At 47.3% G+C, this 12,891-nt stretch overlaps 5 protein-coding genes across 7 annotated transcripts; 1 reads left to right on the top strand and 4 right to left on the bottom strand.

The window, feature by feature from the left end:
- Positions 1-182: 182 nt before the first annotated feature.
- Positions 183-2,653, bottom strand: ndufv2 (NADH:ubiquinone oxidoreductase core subunit V2). Its single transcript, XM_085931026.1, has 8 exons — positions 2,483-2,653; positions 2,204-2,257; positions 1,436-1,498; positions 1,185-1,301; positions 958-1,126; positions 598-707; positions 420-496; positions 183-333 (listed from the first exon to the last, which is right to left on the bottom strand). Exons 1-8 carry the CDS (start codon positions 2,522-2,524, stop codon positions 240-242), a joined length of 726 nt encoding a protein of 241 aa, XP_085787152.1. The 5' UTR covers positions 2,525-2,653; the 3' UTR covers positions 183-239.
- Positions 2,654-2,777: 124 nt separating this feature from the next.
- ralbp1 (ralA binding protein 1) lies at positions 2,778-8,542 on the bottom strand. Of its 3 annotated transcripts, XM_085931024.1 has the most exons (11): positions 8,403-8,524; positions 7,309-7,600; positions 6,585-6,718; positions 6,275-6,509; positions 5,817-6,166; positions 5,490-5,651; positions 5,112-5,243; positions 4,940-5,050; positions 4,720-4,841; positions 4,535-4,655; positions 2,778-4,307 (listed from the first exon to the last, which is right to left on the bottom strand). In XM_085931024.1, exons 2-11 carry the CDS (start codon positions 7,556-7,558, stop codon positions 3,993-3,995), a joined length of 1,932 nt encoding a protein of 643 aa, XP_085787150.1. In that variant the 5' UTR covers positions 7,559-7,600; positions 8,403-8,524; the 3' UTR covers positions 2,778-3,992. The 3 variants fall into 3 exon arrangements, with proteins under 3 accessions (XP_085787150.1, XP_085787149.1, XP_085787148.1); XM_085931023.1 differs by having other exon boundaries at positions 6,275-6,718; positions 8,409-8,542; XM_085931022.1 differs by having other exon boundaries at positions 6,275-6,718.
- Positions 8,543-8,672: 130 nt separating this feature from the next.
- Positions 8,673-10,401, bottom strand: dnaaf6 (dynein axonemal assembly factor 6). The gene is made up of 6 exons (XM_085931028.1): positions 9,756-10,401; positions 9,606-9,672; positions 9,441-9,546; positions 9,225-9,321; positions 9,052-9,137; positions 8,673-8,973 (listed from the first exon to the last, which is right to left on the bottom strand). The coding sequence occupies exons 1-6, from the start codon at positions 9,843-9,845 to the stop codon at positions 8,844-8,846; spliced, it is 576 nt and encodes a 191-aa protein (XP_085787154.1). The 5' UTR covers positions 9,846-10,401; the 3' UTR covers positions 8,673-8,843.
- On the top strand, positions 9,976-10,912 carry LOC147045771 (MICOS complex subunit MIC26-like). The gene has a single exon (XM_085931027.1). The coding sequence runs from the start codon at positions 10,141-10,143 to the stop codon at positions 10,774-10,776; it is 636 nt and encodes a 211-aa protein (XP_085787153.1). The 5' UTR covers positions 9,976-10,140; the 3' UTR covers positions 10,777-10,912.
- A 56-nt stretch (positions 10,913-10,968) lies between these two features.
- Positions 10,969-12,862, bottom strand: eif3f (eukaryotic translation initiation factor 3, subunit F). Its single transcript, XM_085931025.1, has 7 exons — positions 12,697-12,862; positions 12,329-12,399; positions 12,026-12,243; positions 11,863-11,954; positions 11,576-11,712; positions 11,238-11,351; positions 10,969-11,136 (listed from the first exon to the last, which is right to left on the bottom strand). Exons 1-7 carry the CDS (start codon positions 12,806-12,808, stop codon positions 11,059-11,061), a joined length of 822 nt encoding a protein of 273 aa, XP_085787151.1. The 5' UTR covers positions 12,809-12,862; the 3' UTR covers positions 10,969-11,058.
- Between the last annotated feature and the right edge of the window lie 29 nt (positions 12,863-12,891).

Here is a 12,891-nt window from a genome sequence, read left to right as displayed (position 1 = left end):
GATGAATTTTGAGCAACCCGATCTGAAAGAAGGGGAACAAACAGCCTTCAAAATGCGGGGTTAAAAACAACCCAATTTGGCTTCAAATTGGACAGAAGACAGGAAGGAAACAAGAGGTCCAAAAGAAAGGTAGGAAGGCAAAGGATAGGAAGGCTGTTGGAGCTGAAATAAAACTGACCAGCTGCAGTCACTGAATTTATTTACATATACTACTCTTGGACAAGGAATCAGCACGTCTATTACAGGTCCGGCCTCACACCAAAGCCGGGCCCTTTAGGAGGTTCCGTCAATGAGGTCAGTCCGCCGGCAGGCTCGCAGGAGAAACGGCCACTTCTGCATCAGGAAATGCAAACATCAATAAATGAGCTCAGTCAGTCGGGCGGGGTACATGGATACGCTAAAACCAGTTTGGATTTTACCTGGGCCCTGGTGGCGGGACTCTGCCTGCTCTGAGCTCATCAATGATGTCCTCCATGTCCTTTGGGGTGAGGTCCTCCTAGGGGGACAAAGATACTTTCAGGTTTTGGGAGATACAAGCCTTTGTGTAGTTACCAAGGTGAGCTAAATGAGCGACTTGTGAGTGGGTGCGGCACTCACGTAGTAGTTGTCATTGATCTGCACCATGGGCGCGTTGACACAAGCGCCGAGGCATTCCACTTCGATGAGCGTGAACATCTTGTCCGCCGTCGTTTCGCCCACCTTGATACCTGTGAACAACGCACGCCAACTATTGAGTGAAAAATGCTCGAGTGGGTCAGCTCGAGCTTCAGCATGCAAGCTATGGCTGACGGCAGTTCCTTTTACTGTTCACACTGTGTTGAATAAAACATCTGAAAAGTGCATCAGTGCCGTGGGTCTTTTTTCCCCCCCCGCAATCGGTATGTTCCCGGGCACAAAAAAATCCACACGGGCCGGTGTTCACAAAGCGCGGGGCCGTCGATAGGCGTCTGTCCTCACCTAGCTTGTTCTTGATGGTCTCCAGGATGCTGTCCGAGTTGCACAGCATGCACGGCGTGGTGGTGCAGATCTGGATGAAGTACTTGCCCACGGGCTGGCGCAGGAACATGGTGTAGAAGGTGGCCACCTCGTACACCCTCATGGGAGCGATTTCCAGCACCTCGGCCACCTGTGGGACAACCGACGTTTTGCCTTTCTCTCTCGTGAGCCGTGACGGCGAAACTTGCCTTGTTCATGACGCTGACGGGGAGCCATCCGTGTTGCCTCTGGGCCAAATCCAACACGGGGATGGTGGCTGCTTGCTTGTGGCCAATGGGGTACATGGAAATGATAGCTTCAATTCTCTGTGGACAAAACCAAAGATGTCAGAGGATGACAACACAAATGGAGACGACCCATAAATTCACTAAAGTAACAATGCGAACGTTATGTCCTCACAGCTGCATACGCTACAATTCAGTAGTAAGCAAACGGGTACCTTTTTATTTTCCTCAGTGAACTCAAACGGCGTGTCGGCATTGTTGTCCGGCGTGTCTCTGTGCTGAAAAGACCACCAGGAGAGAAGACGGTGCATTTGTTTAAGAAATGCAAACACTGCAAAAGTGCGGCACCACCTCCAAAGTGGAACGCAATCTGTTCCATGACGCTGGATTTCTTCCAAATTGTTGCCCGCAAATCACAGATTGATGCATTTGGGGCATTTTTATTTTAGACAAGTAGAACAGACAAACGTGTTGCGGAGGTGTCACTGTCAAGGGACAACGCAACCATGGCACGTTTCCATTGTGTCCTTTCCATCTCGTGGGCGGGCGGGCGGGCAGCAAGCTCCCGGTGGAAATTCGCAACCTTTTGGGAGTTAGCTCGAAGATAACAAACCTTCCATTATCATCCCCTCGGCGAGAGAATACGGCGATGAACGCCACAGGTGGCTTTTTTCCTTGACTTCTTCTCAAAACTGTCCACCAAGTCGCACGATTGGCACGCGAGCTCCCTCTTCTGGTTCGTCAAAGAATGTCTTTAACTGCAGCTCAGTTAGACTTCTTCAATTTGTGTCAACATTGGTCTAAACACGGTACTGTGATTAATATTGAATTTGTGGAACGTGATCGAAGCAGAGACATGATAAACATGTTGGTTTGTTCATTAAAAAATGGAATCTCTCCTGTTAAAGGTTTTTACATGGAAACAAACGTAAAAGTGAACGTATTATTTTATTTACAAATCCAGCTCGGGGGGTTTGACTCACCACAAAGATGCCTCCAGCTCCAGCGCGAGCAGCAGATCGATGAAGACACCTCACCTGGGAAGTAGAGAACGAGCATCTTGAGTTCTTGTTTCTCTAATAAATGTTTGACAGTAAAGATTTAAACAAGACAAAAGTATCCCCTCGCAAAACCGACCGGCTAGCATGCTCTCGTTAGCTGTTAGCTAAGTGGCCTTCCACCGCTTTGCCCTTGTCAAGCTTAGGGCGAGACTAAAAAAGCCCTAAATACGCGTAAAGTGGCAAAATATTTCTCTTACGCACAGTCTGAGAGACCGCAGATCGAGCCAAGGAGGACAAAAACATCCCGAGGGTTGACGTTGGTTCCAGATAGAGTCAATAAACAGATGGGACGACCGCTGTTGTTTGGAGATATGAGCGATTCGGCGCTCGATTAACAATGCCTGACGTCAGACTGACTTGCGAATGCGCAGAGCTAACGAATCGATCCATGAAAAAGAGATGAATTGCACACTTGTAGTTAGTTAGGTCATGCCAGGCGGAAAAGAGTTGACAAAAATGTCTCTGGCCATATTTGGATATAAATCGAACAAGTCACTCAGAATGGATGCTTTCTTTATTCCTCACAGCATATCAGTGTTTCAGTTTTAATAGTAACACCATCATGAGACCAGATGCAAGCATACAAGTCCATTAATGCATGTAGAAAACAATTAACGAGGGAGAACCGAATGTAAATGGAAAATATGAAATGTCACGACCAAGCCAGAAGCAAACACTAGATTGTAAAAAAAAAAAAAAATGCATGAGAAAGACATCCATCCATCTTTTGAACCACATATCCATCATAAAAATCCCCAAGGAGATGATTGCACAGTAACACTCCTTTCCAGGCATTTATCTACAATATATTACCAGAAAGTTTTTTTTTTTTTGTCTTTTTAATCCAGGTATATCTTTGATTTAAATATTTTGAGCCATCATATGTATTCAAAGAGGTTTTGTTTATTAAATCAGTCTTCATTTTGGCACAGTGTACTGTTGACATGAATTTAAGAAAATATGTGACATGGCAAAATATATGACAGTATTTTTGGGCTTCTTGGTTTGGTTAGTTTTAGATGAATCAAACCTTCTTGTGGGACAAGCATGACCCATATGCCGAAGTTTTGTGTTATCGCGTGCTTCTAAATCTGTATAAAAATAATAATAATTTGCAACAAGCCCTATGGACTCACACATGTGAAGAGAATCATGGTGGGCTTCCAAGATGTAGAATTATTTCGTCATAATGATGTGAGATGAAGCAAAGATGAAAACATTTGGTTTTCAGGTTGGAAAACCGTTACTACCCAGTTCATGCCATAAATGTGTGCCTCAAACATCAGAGAGACTTTTCCAGCTCTGTCATTAATTTCAGCAATTAAATGAACCAGATCAAAAATCAATTTGCAAGAAACTTCAGTGACACACACTAAAAAGACCATGACAAGGTCTTTCTAGATCTGTCGTTATTTCGTCAATGTGCTGTAAGATGAAGCAATGACAAACAAATGCTTGTACTTGCTTGGAAAATGAAATTCCCAAGCCTTTTATGGTCTCAAGTGTCATACAAAAGGCCTTTCCAGATTTGTAATTGTTTGGTCAACCGTGTCAAAATGTACAGCCAACTTGATTGACTCACACAATATTAAATGCCAGAGCAAGGTCTTTCCTGATCCGTAATGATTTGGTCAATATGTCACTCACGTAAGATGAAGCATTGACGCACAAACCACGCTAGTTAAGTGAACACCGTTCTTTCAAGGTTGCCTCACATGTTGCCGTCCCGCCTGTCTTTGCTGGGCGACGGCTTGGGAGGATCCTTCACCGTCTTTCCGGCGGGTGCCACAACGGGGGCAGCGGTGGCTGTACTGCTACCGTTGCTGTCGGAAACTTTCGCCTGCTCCTCGCCACCGCTGCCGCCGCCGCCACCTCGGTCCTCCGGGCTCGGCTGCTCGGCCGCGAGGGTTTGCTCTGCCGTCGTTGGCGGTGGCTTGTGGCTCTGGAGCAGGCGCAGCTGGACGCGCAGCTCCAAGATGGCCTCCTGCTCCTCGTGGATGGCCTGGTTCAAGTGGGTGTTCTTGTTCTGTGAGGTCAAAGTTACAGCGTTACCCTGGCGACAACGGCCATCTTCTGAAACCACTTCAATCCAGTGAGGATCTTAATTAGATCTGGTCCTAAGATCATTTTCTCCCTCTACGTATGGTGGCATAAAAAATGTGTGGAATTACGTACGCATCATGAGATTTGTTGACATCTCCCAAAATGATGGCTTGAATTTCCTTTCATGGCATTTCTTTCCCTCCTCCTTACCTCCAGTTCCTCGTTTTGCTTCTGAAGGTCCTCCAGGATCATTTGCAACTCCTCTTCATCCTCGCTTTCGCTCTCACTCTCGGACGAATACTCCTCGGTCTCGCTGCGGCCCTGCTGACGACTGGAGAGGAATATTAGGGCTCTTTCGTAGTTGCTACGTGAGGAAATGGCCGTCAGCGTCCTACCTCTGGATATCGGCGATCTCCGCCCGCAGCCTCTCAATCTCCTCCTTCTCTGCGGCAATCTGCCGGCGCAATACTTGCTCCAGGGAGATTAACTCCTCCTGCTCTGTCAGGATCTCATTTTCCTGACCACACGTGTGGATTCATCATTTTAGACAAAGGTGAAATTCAAACATTCATCTGGTGAGTGACGTATCGGTTGAAAATGTTGGCGCTCACACACCTGTGCCAGTAAAAGGTTAACAACTTCCTCCTCATTCTCGGTCATCTCCTCTTTGGAAACGTCTTCCTTGGACAGGCTGGCGATCTCCTGGGCGATCTTAGTCTCGCATTCCTGAAGCGTGGCAAAAGTGAGTCACCCTGGGCGGTGACGTTTGAAAGTGAGCTTCTCTTACTTGTCGCTTGGCCTCCCTCAGTTTACGTTTGAGAGCGGTGAGGATTCTCTGGACCTCCCAAAGACGCTCCTCTTTGGACAAGTCCTTGACGCCAGCCTGCAGGTCTCTGTGCAGACAGTTGAGCAGGAACTCCTACAAGACACCGCGCTGCCTATGAAAGCCAGGCTGCGTTGGATGGTCACAGCTCGTACCACGAGGAAATCGTGACCGCTCTGACAAAGGCTGGCGAAGCGCGCCGTTCAATTGACTCCAATTTTCATCATTTCCAGATATTTTAGCGAGCTAGCTATTTCTAGTGACGCCTCGCCATCAATTGTCAAAAAAGACCAAGGTCAGCCAATCGACAGACGAGAAGTGAACATTTATGCATCTTCTCACCTGCCGCCTGATCTCCTCTTTGATGCTATCCTGAGTCTCGGGCAAAGCCGGCATGGTGGCCATGTTGGACCAGCGCAGCGGACGCACTGCCTGCCTCAAGACCACGTCACCAAACAGATCCTTAACGTGCGTGAAAAACATGTAGAGGACTCTGTTGCCGATCTGAAAGAATGGTGAGCGGGAAGAGGGTTGATTTCCTGAAAACTGCTACTATTTGATTTCAAAGAAGAAAAGAAAAGACCAAGCCGACGTTCATAAAACATGCTCTGCGCTTCTAAGAGAAAGGTCACTGATCCATTTTCGAGCGATGCAAAAAATGACAGGCACCTGTATGGTGGGGTTGAGCACGATGGAGATATTCTGGATGTTCATCTTGGTGTCGGGCTCCTTGGCGATGACGTGATCCATGTGGGTGATCAGCCAGCCGAGCAGGAGGCGGCTCTCGGGCGGCACTTCGGCCAGCAGCCGCTGGAACTCGCTCACCTTGTCGCCTTCCCCCTGCCGGCCGCACACGTCCTCGAAGCGCTGCGGCAGGTCTCGGCCCAGCAGGTTGTCGGGCAGCTCGCGCAAGTACTGCTTGAGCAGGCTGGCCACCGTGTGAGGGTCGTACTCCTCCAGGCACGGACACTCCTCCCGGTCGTATGCCGCCTTCAGCTCGTCCACCTTGGACTTCATACCTGATGAAAGCGAGTGTTAGCGAGTGTTGTCGTTTGTTCTTTCTGACTGTCCGCTATGAGCAAACTCCAGTCAAATATCTAACGACCCTACTCGCGGTGTCAGCATACCTGAGACGCGATAGATGCCCTCACACTTCATGCCGTAGTTCTCGATGTAGTCCACACACTCCCTGAAGATTGCGGGAAGCTGGATGCCGTCGTATAGCGCGGTCCGCTTCACCGCCTCCGCAAGGGGGACACCGAAGATGGGCCTGAAGGCAGGCATCTCTGCCGGCAATGTTTCTACCTCACCGGCAGGGGTGCCAGCGGTGGAGGGCTTCTTCTTCTTCTTTTTCTCCTTCCACTGTTTGACCACATCGGCAGCCGTCAGGTCCTTGGACTTCTTGTCTTTGACTTCCTTGGGGCCCTTCTCCTTCACCTTGAAGTCCTTCTCCTTCTTCTTGGAGAAGCTGGGTTTCTTAAATACGTGGATGCCCTTGGAGCGCTTCATCTTGGACGGGCTCTCGGCCTCATCTGCCGAGCTGTCCTCCTGGAAGGCGGCATATCCTTCCGCTGGGTTGCAAGCGAGAGCGAGAGAAAGAGAGAGAGATAGCCCTGGTTAGTTGTTCTACATGAGAAACAGGAAGGGAGGGAGGGAGGAAGGGCGCTTGGAAAAAAGAGGTCAGCCAGTAATGTAGAACAACTCTCTTGTGCCGTAACCTCCCTAATTTGAAAACATTTATCGTCTTAAAAAACAAAACAATCAAAGTTCATTTATGCCAGGAGGTTTCAAAAACAAAAGGTTGGTGAACGGGCAAGAGCCTTCCCAAACATGTTTGGACGCCAGAGCCAAAAACAAATGAGCGCTCTCTTGACGTTGCCACGGTTACCCCGTCAAAAAACCTGTGGCAAAAAGGATGTTGCCCACTGAGGAAAACTGGAACAATAAATGTACACACTAATAGACACAGATTAAACAATACATCAGAATATTCTCCTAATTATGTCAAATTATAATTAAAGTTGGAACGAATAACACACTTTCACAAACACAGCCAATCAAAACAATAACTAAAGTGCCCTTTAATGCGCCACAACAATTGTCAATCAGTATATTAGTTTAACATATACACATGACCATTTTTGACCTAATTGCCACTTACTGCGCTTCTCCTTCTTCTTAAATTTGTTCTTCTTCTTGCTGTGCTCTTTGTCATCATCTGACACGTATGCGTCGGGCGCCTCATGGTGGAGACCATCGTGCGGTGGCGACGGGTCACCGGTGCGGTACAACCCAGGAAACTTGGTGGGGCTGATTTCCTCGGAGCTGGGGGTGCGCGCCACGCCACCCGGGTGCTCAGCTCGCCGCTGCTCGGCGGGGCTGCTGCTGGGTGGCAGGAAGCACTCTGTCATGATGGCAGGGCCGCGCCAATCATGCCGTTCTTGCCATCACACCTGGCGAACAGTCATAGACTCAATACAGGGACTTAGCTATCAAATAATTTCACATTTTTCTGTTTGACTTGACACATGACTGTCAAAATTATGACTCCTTTCATTAAAAAAAAATGGTCATCAACAATACTGTACAACTTCTACAGCCAAGACCTTATTGGGAGGAAAGCTAGTACCGTAAAGAAGTCTCTGCAAAGGGAATCTGAAGCTCTGGACATATCAAACCTACCTAGAACTAAAACTTGACTTTTTAAGTGGAAACGTAGCTATAAATAATTCCAGTCTTTTAATAACAAGGCAGCGATAAATCACCAATAAGGAGATTATGTGAATGAACATTTAATTCAACCTAGTTAGCGGAATGCAAAGGAGTCTTAAAAGTCTTGATGTATCAATATTTCTACAATACCACACTCAAAACTTTATTATCAGTTCCATAGTGTTTTTATATATTAAGCTTAAGTCTTTAAACAACACTTGAAGTGTGTTACAACAGTGATTCTGTTGTAACATTGTAATAGAAACAAGCGATAAAGATTGAGCGGATGTAAGCGCGGTTTTACAGATTCGCCTTATATTATACACGAGTATAAACTGGGTATTGTCACTAAACGTGTTTTAGAGAAAAAGAAAAACAGGCTAAGCACTGAATTGAAGGGGCTGTTTGTGCTAACGATACTGCAGCTTTGCTAGCCGATAAATGCCACTTCCGTTAGCTTGTTTCGCTCATCTTTAAAGCAGAGGTTCAACGAAGTTTTATTTAGAACGCAGTACTGACGAAATAAGTATATGAAGTGATCACCTTTACCAAGTGTGGTCAATTCCACAGGGTTGAAGTTTCCGGTTATCACGAACAGTGGGTTGTGTGTGTATGTGTGTGTGTGTGTGTGCGTGGGTATCCTTAGTTGTGTACTAAATAAAGCCGTCTGCGCCTGCGCAGCAGAACAAGTGCATGCCGGGAAAGTTTGAGACGCGAGTGAATTTGCCCCAATTTAATAACTAGACACATAAATATAATCTTTCTTTTTTCACACGAACCTAAGTAAAAGTTAAGGCTTTTTTTTAACTTTACTTTATTTTTGTTATTTAATGACAACATTTGTCAAAAAGTATTATACACTGAAGAGTAAAAGCACTATATACTGTATGAGATGCTTATGGATTGTCTACATTAGTTGTCAGTCAGATGTTCAATAGAATTCGATCAGGTCCGGCCGGGTGCCATCTTGCGGGCCGTCAAGTTTCACTGCATGTTGATGGCGTCCAGTGGTCGATTCATCAGCAGCGTCACCTCGAGCTCCTCTCTTTCACTAAAAAACTGAGCCTTGCCCTCCTGTTGGTGAACAGGGTGTGGAAGGTGGAGCCCCAGTCTACTAGAATATGTGCAGGTTGATGTTCAGATCATCAAGAGTAGGAACCATTTTGGAGAGATTAGACCTCATGTTTCTTACTATTTCGGTGTCCGAAGATCAAGGAATTTTTCTTTCACCTCCAGAGTCACGTCGGCCGCTTTGCTGTCTGGAAGTTTGATTTTCACCTGATGGTAGAAATATCCAACAACATGATGTGTCTTGAATGGGTTCAGAATATAAGGGTCACGCATACGCATAATATGATTTATTACCAACATTGCTTCACAGCACATGGAGGAAGGGTCCTTTCTGCTCAAGCCCAAAAAAAGATCCTCTGTGCCGACATTTTGTTTGAGGACGATTTCATATCTGTCCACAATCGCAGAAAAAAATGTTTGATTTCATGTCTTAGGGATTGACTAGTTTGACTTTCAAATCAGACAATATGTTTAATTTAGCAGTAAAAGGTCAATTTGGTCAATCCATACGGAGGCTGCGGCCTTGGGTCAGTGACATCTTCGTACTGCGGGCCCTCAGCCACTTCTTCTTCGCTCCACACGTCTTTGCTGTTCTTCTTCAAATATGACGACACCTCTAAAATGCACATACAAATTGGTTTTAGAAGGATTTTGTCTTCTTCATTCTGGAGTTACCTTCTTTCTCCTTTTTGGCCGGGGGGCCGATATGTCCAGGGCCCATTTTTGCCAAAGGAGCTACATCCTAGGAGAGGTTTACAGTGAGAAAAATGACACTTTACATCAGAGGAGGAAAAAGACAACACTTACATGGGAAATTATACTCACTTGATAGTCTTCGTCATCTTCTTGTTCAGGGGAAAGCAAGGCAGACAACGCCTTCATATTGTTAATGGACGAGACGTCAAGATATTCCATTTTTCTCAATTCTCAACTTGTATCGCGACTATTCTTCTTCTGTGCAGTACAATTCTTGCATGCAGAGAGCCCCGCTTGTATCGTGTAAACGTCGTTGTTACCAAGGTAACCGTGACGTCTCAGGAACAAGTGCTACAAAACGTGACGATACTGATAGCACATACAACGATCGAGAGGAAAATCATTTGTGTTGTTCATTATTACAGATGTACCAACAAGTTGCGGAAGAAGTCCACATAACAAAACCTAAATGGCCTTTTGGTGATAATCTTGGATGCATTCGCCTTGAGGAAGAATGTCCCTCCCGAGTCGCCGTACTGGCCACGCATGGCAACCGGGGATCATGTTGAAGGTGACAGGTAGACTCATGGTCGGAGCTTTCAGTTTGGGGCCTACCACAGTCTACGCCGCGGCCGGTGACGGAAATAAGGCCCAGCCTGCAAAGTTAAACTGGGAAGACCTGTCTCTGTACGCTGCGCCGAGACAAGAGAAAGCCGCGCTCGAAGAGCCCGTCCCCGGGGAACTGGAGCAGTGTGTCGCCACCCTGCGGAAGCTCGCGGAGCCGTACACTACTTGGTGTCGGACAATTTACGACCGCATCGAACCCAAAGTCCAGCTGGCGGGCGACTCTTGGGCGTTCGTCAAAAACCCACCGGGGGATTTCCACGCTAAGGCCGCTATCATCGGTTGTACTGGCTTGCTGGGGCTGCTTCTCGCCAGACGCTCGCGGTTGAAAAGGCTCCTCTACCCGGTGGGCCTTATGGCCACCACTGCCTCTCTGTATTACCCGGAACGTGCGGTAGTCATCGCCAGGTCCGCCGAGGACACCCTCTACGAGAAAGCCGTGAACGGCTACGCCGCCGTGGAGAACTTCATGAAGCCGCAAAACAAAAAGGCCGAGCCGGGCCTCGACTCTGCAGGGAAACGATGAGGGAGGGTCGCCGAAGCAAGAAGACAAAAGTTGTTCACTCCTGCGTGTTGTACCAAAATAACTCAGGCTGGACAATTAGAATGTAGATTCATGCAGAGAATGAATGAATCAATAAATAACCACACATTTCAAACTCTTCCAAGACTACAGTGTTGCAAAGGTGTTTGTTGAGCAAATGACTCCACGAGATACTTGGTGGGGAATTGATTCGGGGCAAATTTTGCTTTAATTCATTTGAGAAAAGGAAAACTTGTTCACAAAAAAAAAAAAAAAAAAAGTGCCTCAAAGTAGCACCAGCTTCTCATTAAGGGCAATCTGTGCTTGGGTGAGGTTGGACAGGTAGGTCACCATCAGAAGGTCCTGAGAGGAAACATTTGACATGACATTACTTGACACGCATTCTTAGGAAAAATCAATACCATCCACAACTCATCCCTAAACAGAAAGACAAATAAACGTACGTTGATGTTGGAGTTGATCATATTCTCAAAGTCCTCCGCCGAGATGGTGGGCACCTTGTTGACCAGGTCCATCAGGAAGCGGCCCACGCTGTTGTCCGCTGTCACCTTGCCAGACTGAGACGGATCAAGCGGTCACCATTAGCGGACTGCTCGCTAATATGGAATTCTAGGAAGTACACCTGCTTCACCCTGATCTGATTTGTGTCTACTAAAATTTGCCCACTAATGGCAACCTTGGGCACTAAATAGCGGAAGAGGGAGTATTCCGAACACAGCCGACATCAACTTTCTGGAAGTACAAGATGGAGGCAATTGCCAAAATCTCTACAAAGACTCACCAGCACATCCTCGATGTACGCCAGTACGGTGGTCAGCATGTCCTGGACGCGGGCGGCCGAGCCAACCACCTGGGAGAGATCGGACGTCAGTCCCTTGGTGCGACCGGTAATGAGGCGTGTCCTCTGCAGAAGGTCCACTAAAAAAAAAACAACAACATTGTGAATGGAGATTTTGAATCATTCTAACATTCCACATTTCCACCAAGCAGTGCAGCATTTTTTGGTAACGTAGCTTAATTCGCTCACAGGCTGCTTGGTAGAAACATCAAGAGTAGTTCCTTCCTTACCGCCTATCCTCTCCGTGTCGTAGTACACGTATTTGACTGTGAGTGGAGTAAACATCACACCGACCGTCTTCCCTGGCACGCCCATTTGCGCACTGTGTAAGAGATGAAGTGTCAGCGTGCGGTCTCTCGCTCGCACAAAAACAAACGAGGGGGAGGCAAGGACCTGACGTAAGCGCGGATGTTCATCTTGCCGCTCTGCAGAGCCGTGTCAGCCGTCAGGTGGATGGGGTTGGTGGCCTCGCGGCTGTAATACTCGTGGATGAGCACAGAGTGCTCAGTGATGTCGAAGCCCGTGGCATACCAGCCGATGATGACCTCAGTGGGCGACACCCGCTTGTGAAGCTCGTACATACTCTTGGCAAACTCCATGTCCACGGCGACCTGAAGACAAGGAACGTCAAGTCAGGAGCTGAGCTGACAAATAGCGTCGCGTACTGTACTGTTACGTACAGTAGGGACAACGCACCTCGTCTTCAGACTCATTGTGGGGCACAGAGAAGCAGTTGGTCACCTCTATCGAGTGCTTGTCAATGGTACCTGAAGGGGCACATCACACATGCTATCACAAATAACACGTACTGGAAAGGTTCCAGCTTACTGTTGTTAGCCACAGTCTGGCTACCACACACGTTACAAGTACAACCGCATCGGGAACATCACAATCAATATTGCTCGCCCAATTTGATCTTATTTCGTAAAGTTTAGAGAAAATGACACAATTGGTTTAGACGATAGACCAGTCAGCATGGGCAGCACGCAGGCGTTAGCAGCAAACATGCTAACACTAGCACCAGGATAGGACGACGAAATTGGAGTCATAAAATGGCTTCGTACCTAGCAAGGTACCAATCACGCGACTCGCTCCCTCATTTCGTCGCTCGTACGAGTCACAAATGGAGGCGATAACGACGGGATGAACCTTCACAACCGGTCCGAATACCGACATTTTGGGAGGAGAAAAAGAAAGGAGGAACTTCTTCGTCCCATACTTGGGCTAACTGTCTAGCATTCTACCGCCGTCTTCTGGGT

The sequence above is a fragment of the Syngnathus leptorhynchus genome, chromosome 14, assembly GCF_054491065.1.
Source record: "Syngnathus leptorhynchus isolate UIUO chromosome 14, UIUO_Slep, whole genome shotgun sequence".
Lineage (NCBI taxonomy): Eukaryota > Metazoa > Chordata > Actinopteri > Syngnathiformes > Syngnathidae > Syngnathus > Syngnathus leptorhynchus.
The sequence above is the reverse complement of the archived record's forward strand: the minus strand, read 5'-3'. Positions and strand labels throughout refer to the sequence as shown.

Excerpts from the sequence above, each read along its gene's own strand:
- ndufv2 (XM_085931026.1), bottom strand. The coding sequence starts at position 2,524 with ATGTTTTTGTCCTCCTTGGCTCGATCTGCGGTCTCTCAGACT. Across the intron at positions 1,499-2,203 it reads GAGCTGGAGGCATCTTTGTG|CACAGAGACACGCCGGACAA; the intron begins GTGAGTCAAACC and ends TGGTCTTTTCAG. Across the intron at positions 1,302-1,435 it reads TCACTGAGGAAAATAAAAAG|AGAATTGAAGCTATCATTTC; the intron begins GTACCCGTTTGC and ends TTTTGTCCACAG.
- ralbp1 (XM_085931023.1), bottom strand. The coding sequence starts at position 7,558 with ATGACAGAGTGCTTCCTGCCACCCAGCAGCAGCCCCGCCGAGCAGCGG. Across the intron at positions 5,652-5,816 it reads TGCTCAACCCCACCATACAG|ATCGGCAACAGAGTCCTCTA; the intron begins GTGCCTGTCATT and ends CCATTCTTTCAG. Across the intron at positions 5,244-5,489 it reads AAGAGGAGATCAGGCGGCAG|GAGTTCCTGCTCAACTGTCT; the intron begins GTGAGAAGATGC and ends GGTGTCTTGTAG.
- dnaaf6 (XM_085931028.1), bottom strand. The coding sequence starts at position 9,845 with ATGGAATATCTTGACGTCTCGTCCATTAACAATATGAAGGCGTTGTCT. Across the intron at positions 9,547-9,605 it reads GGCCAAAAAGGAGAAAGAAG|AGGTGTCGTCATATTTGAAG; the intron begins GTAACTCCAGAA and ends TGTGCATTTTAG. Across the intron at positions 9,138-9,224 it reads TGTGCTGTGAAGCAATGTTG|GTGAAAATCAAACTTCCAGA; the intron begins GTAATAAATCAT and ends TTCTACCATCAG.
- LOC147045771 (XM_085931027.1), top strand. The coding sequence starts at position 10,141 with ATGTCCCTCCCGAGTCGCCGTACTGGCCACGCATGGCAACCGGGGATC.
- eif3f (XM_085931025.1), bottom strand. The coding sequence starts at position 12,808 with ATGTCGGTATTCGGACCGGTTGTGAAGGTTCATCCCGTCGTTATCGCC. Across the intron at positions 12,400-12,696 it reads CGTGATTGGTACCTTGCTAG|GTACCATTGACAAGCACTCG; the intron begins GTACGAAGCCAT and ends GTGCCCCTTCAG. Across the intron at positions 11,955-12,025 it reads AACATCCGCGCTTACGTCAG|TGCGCAAATGGGCGTGCCAG; the intron begins GTCCTTGCCTCC and ends TCTCTTACACAG.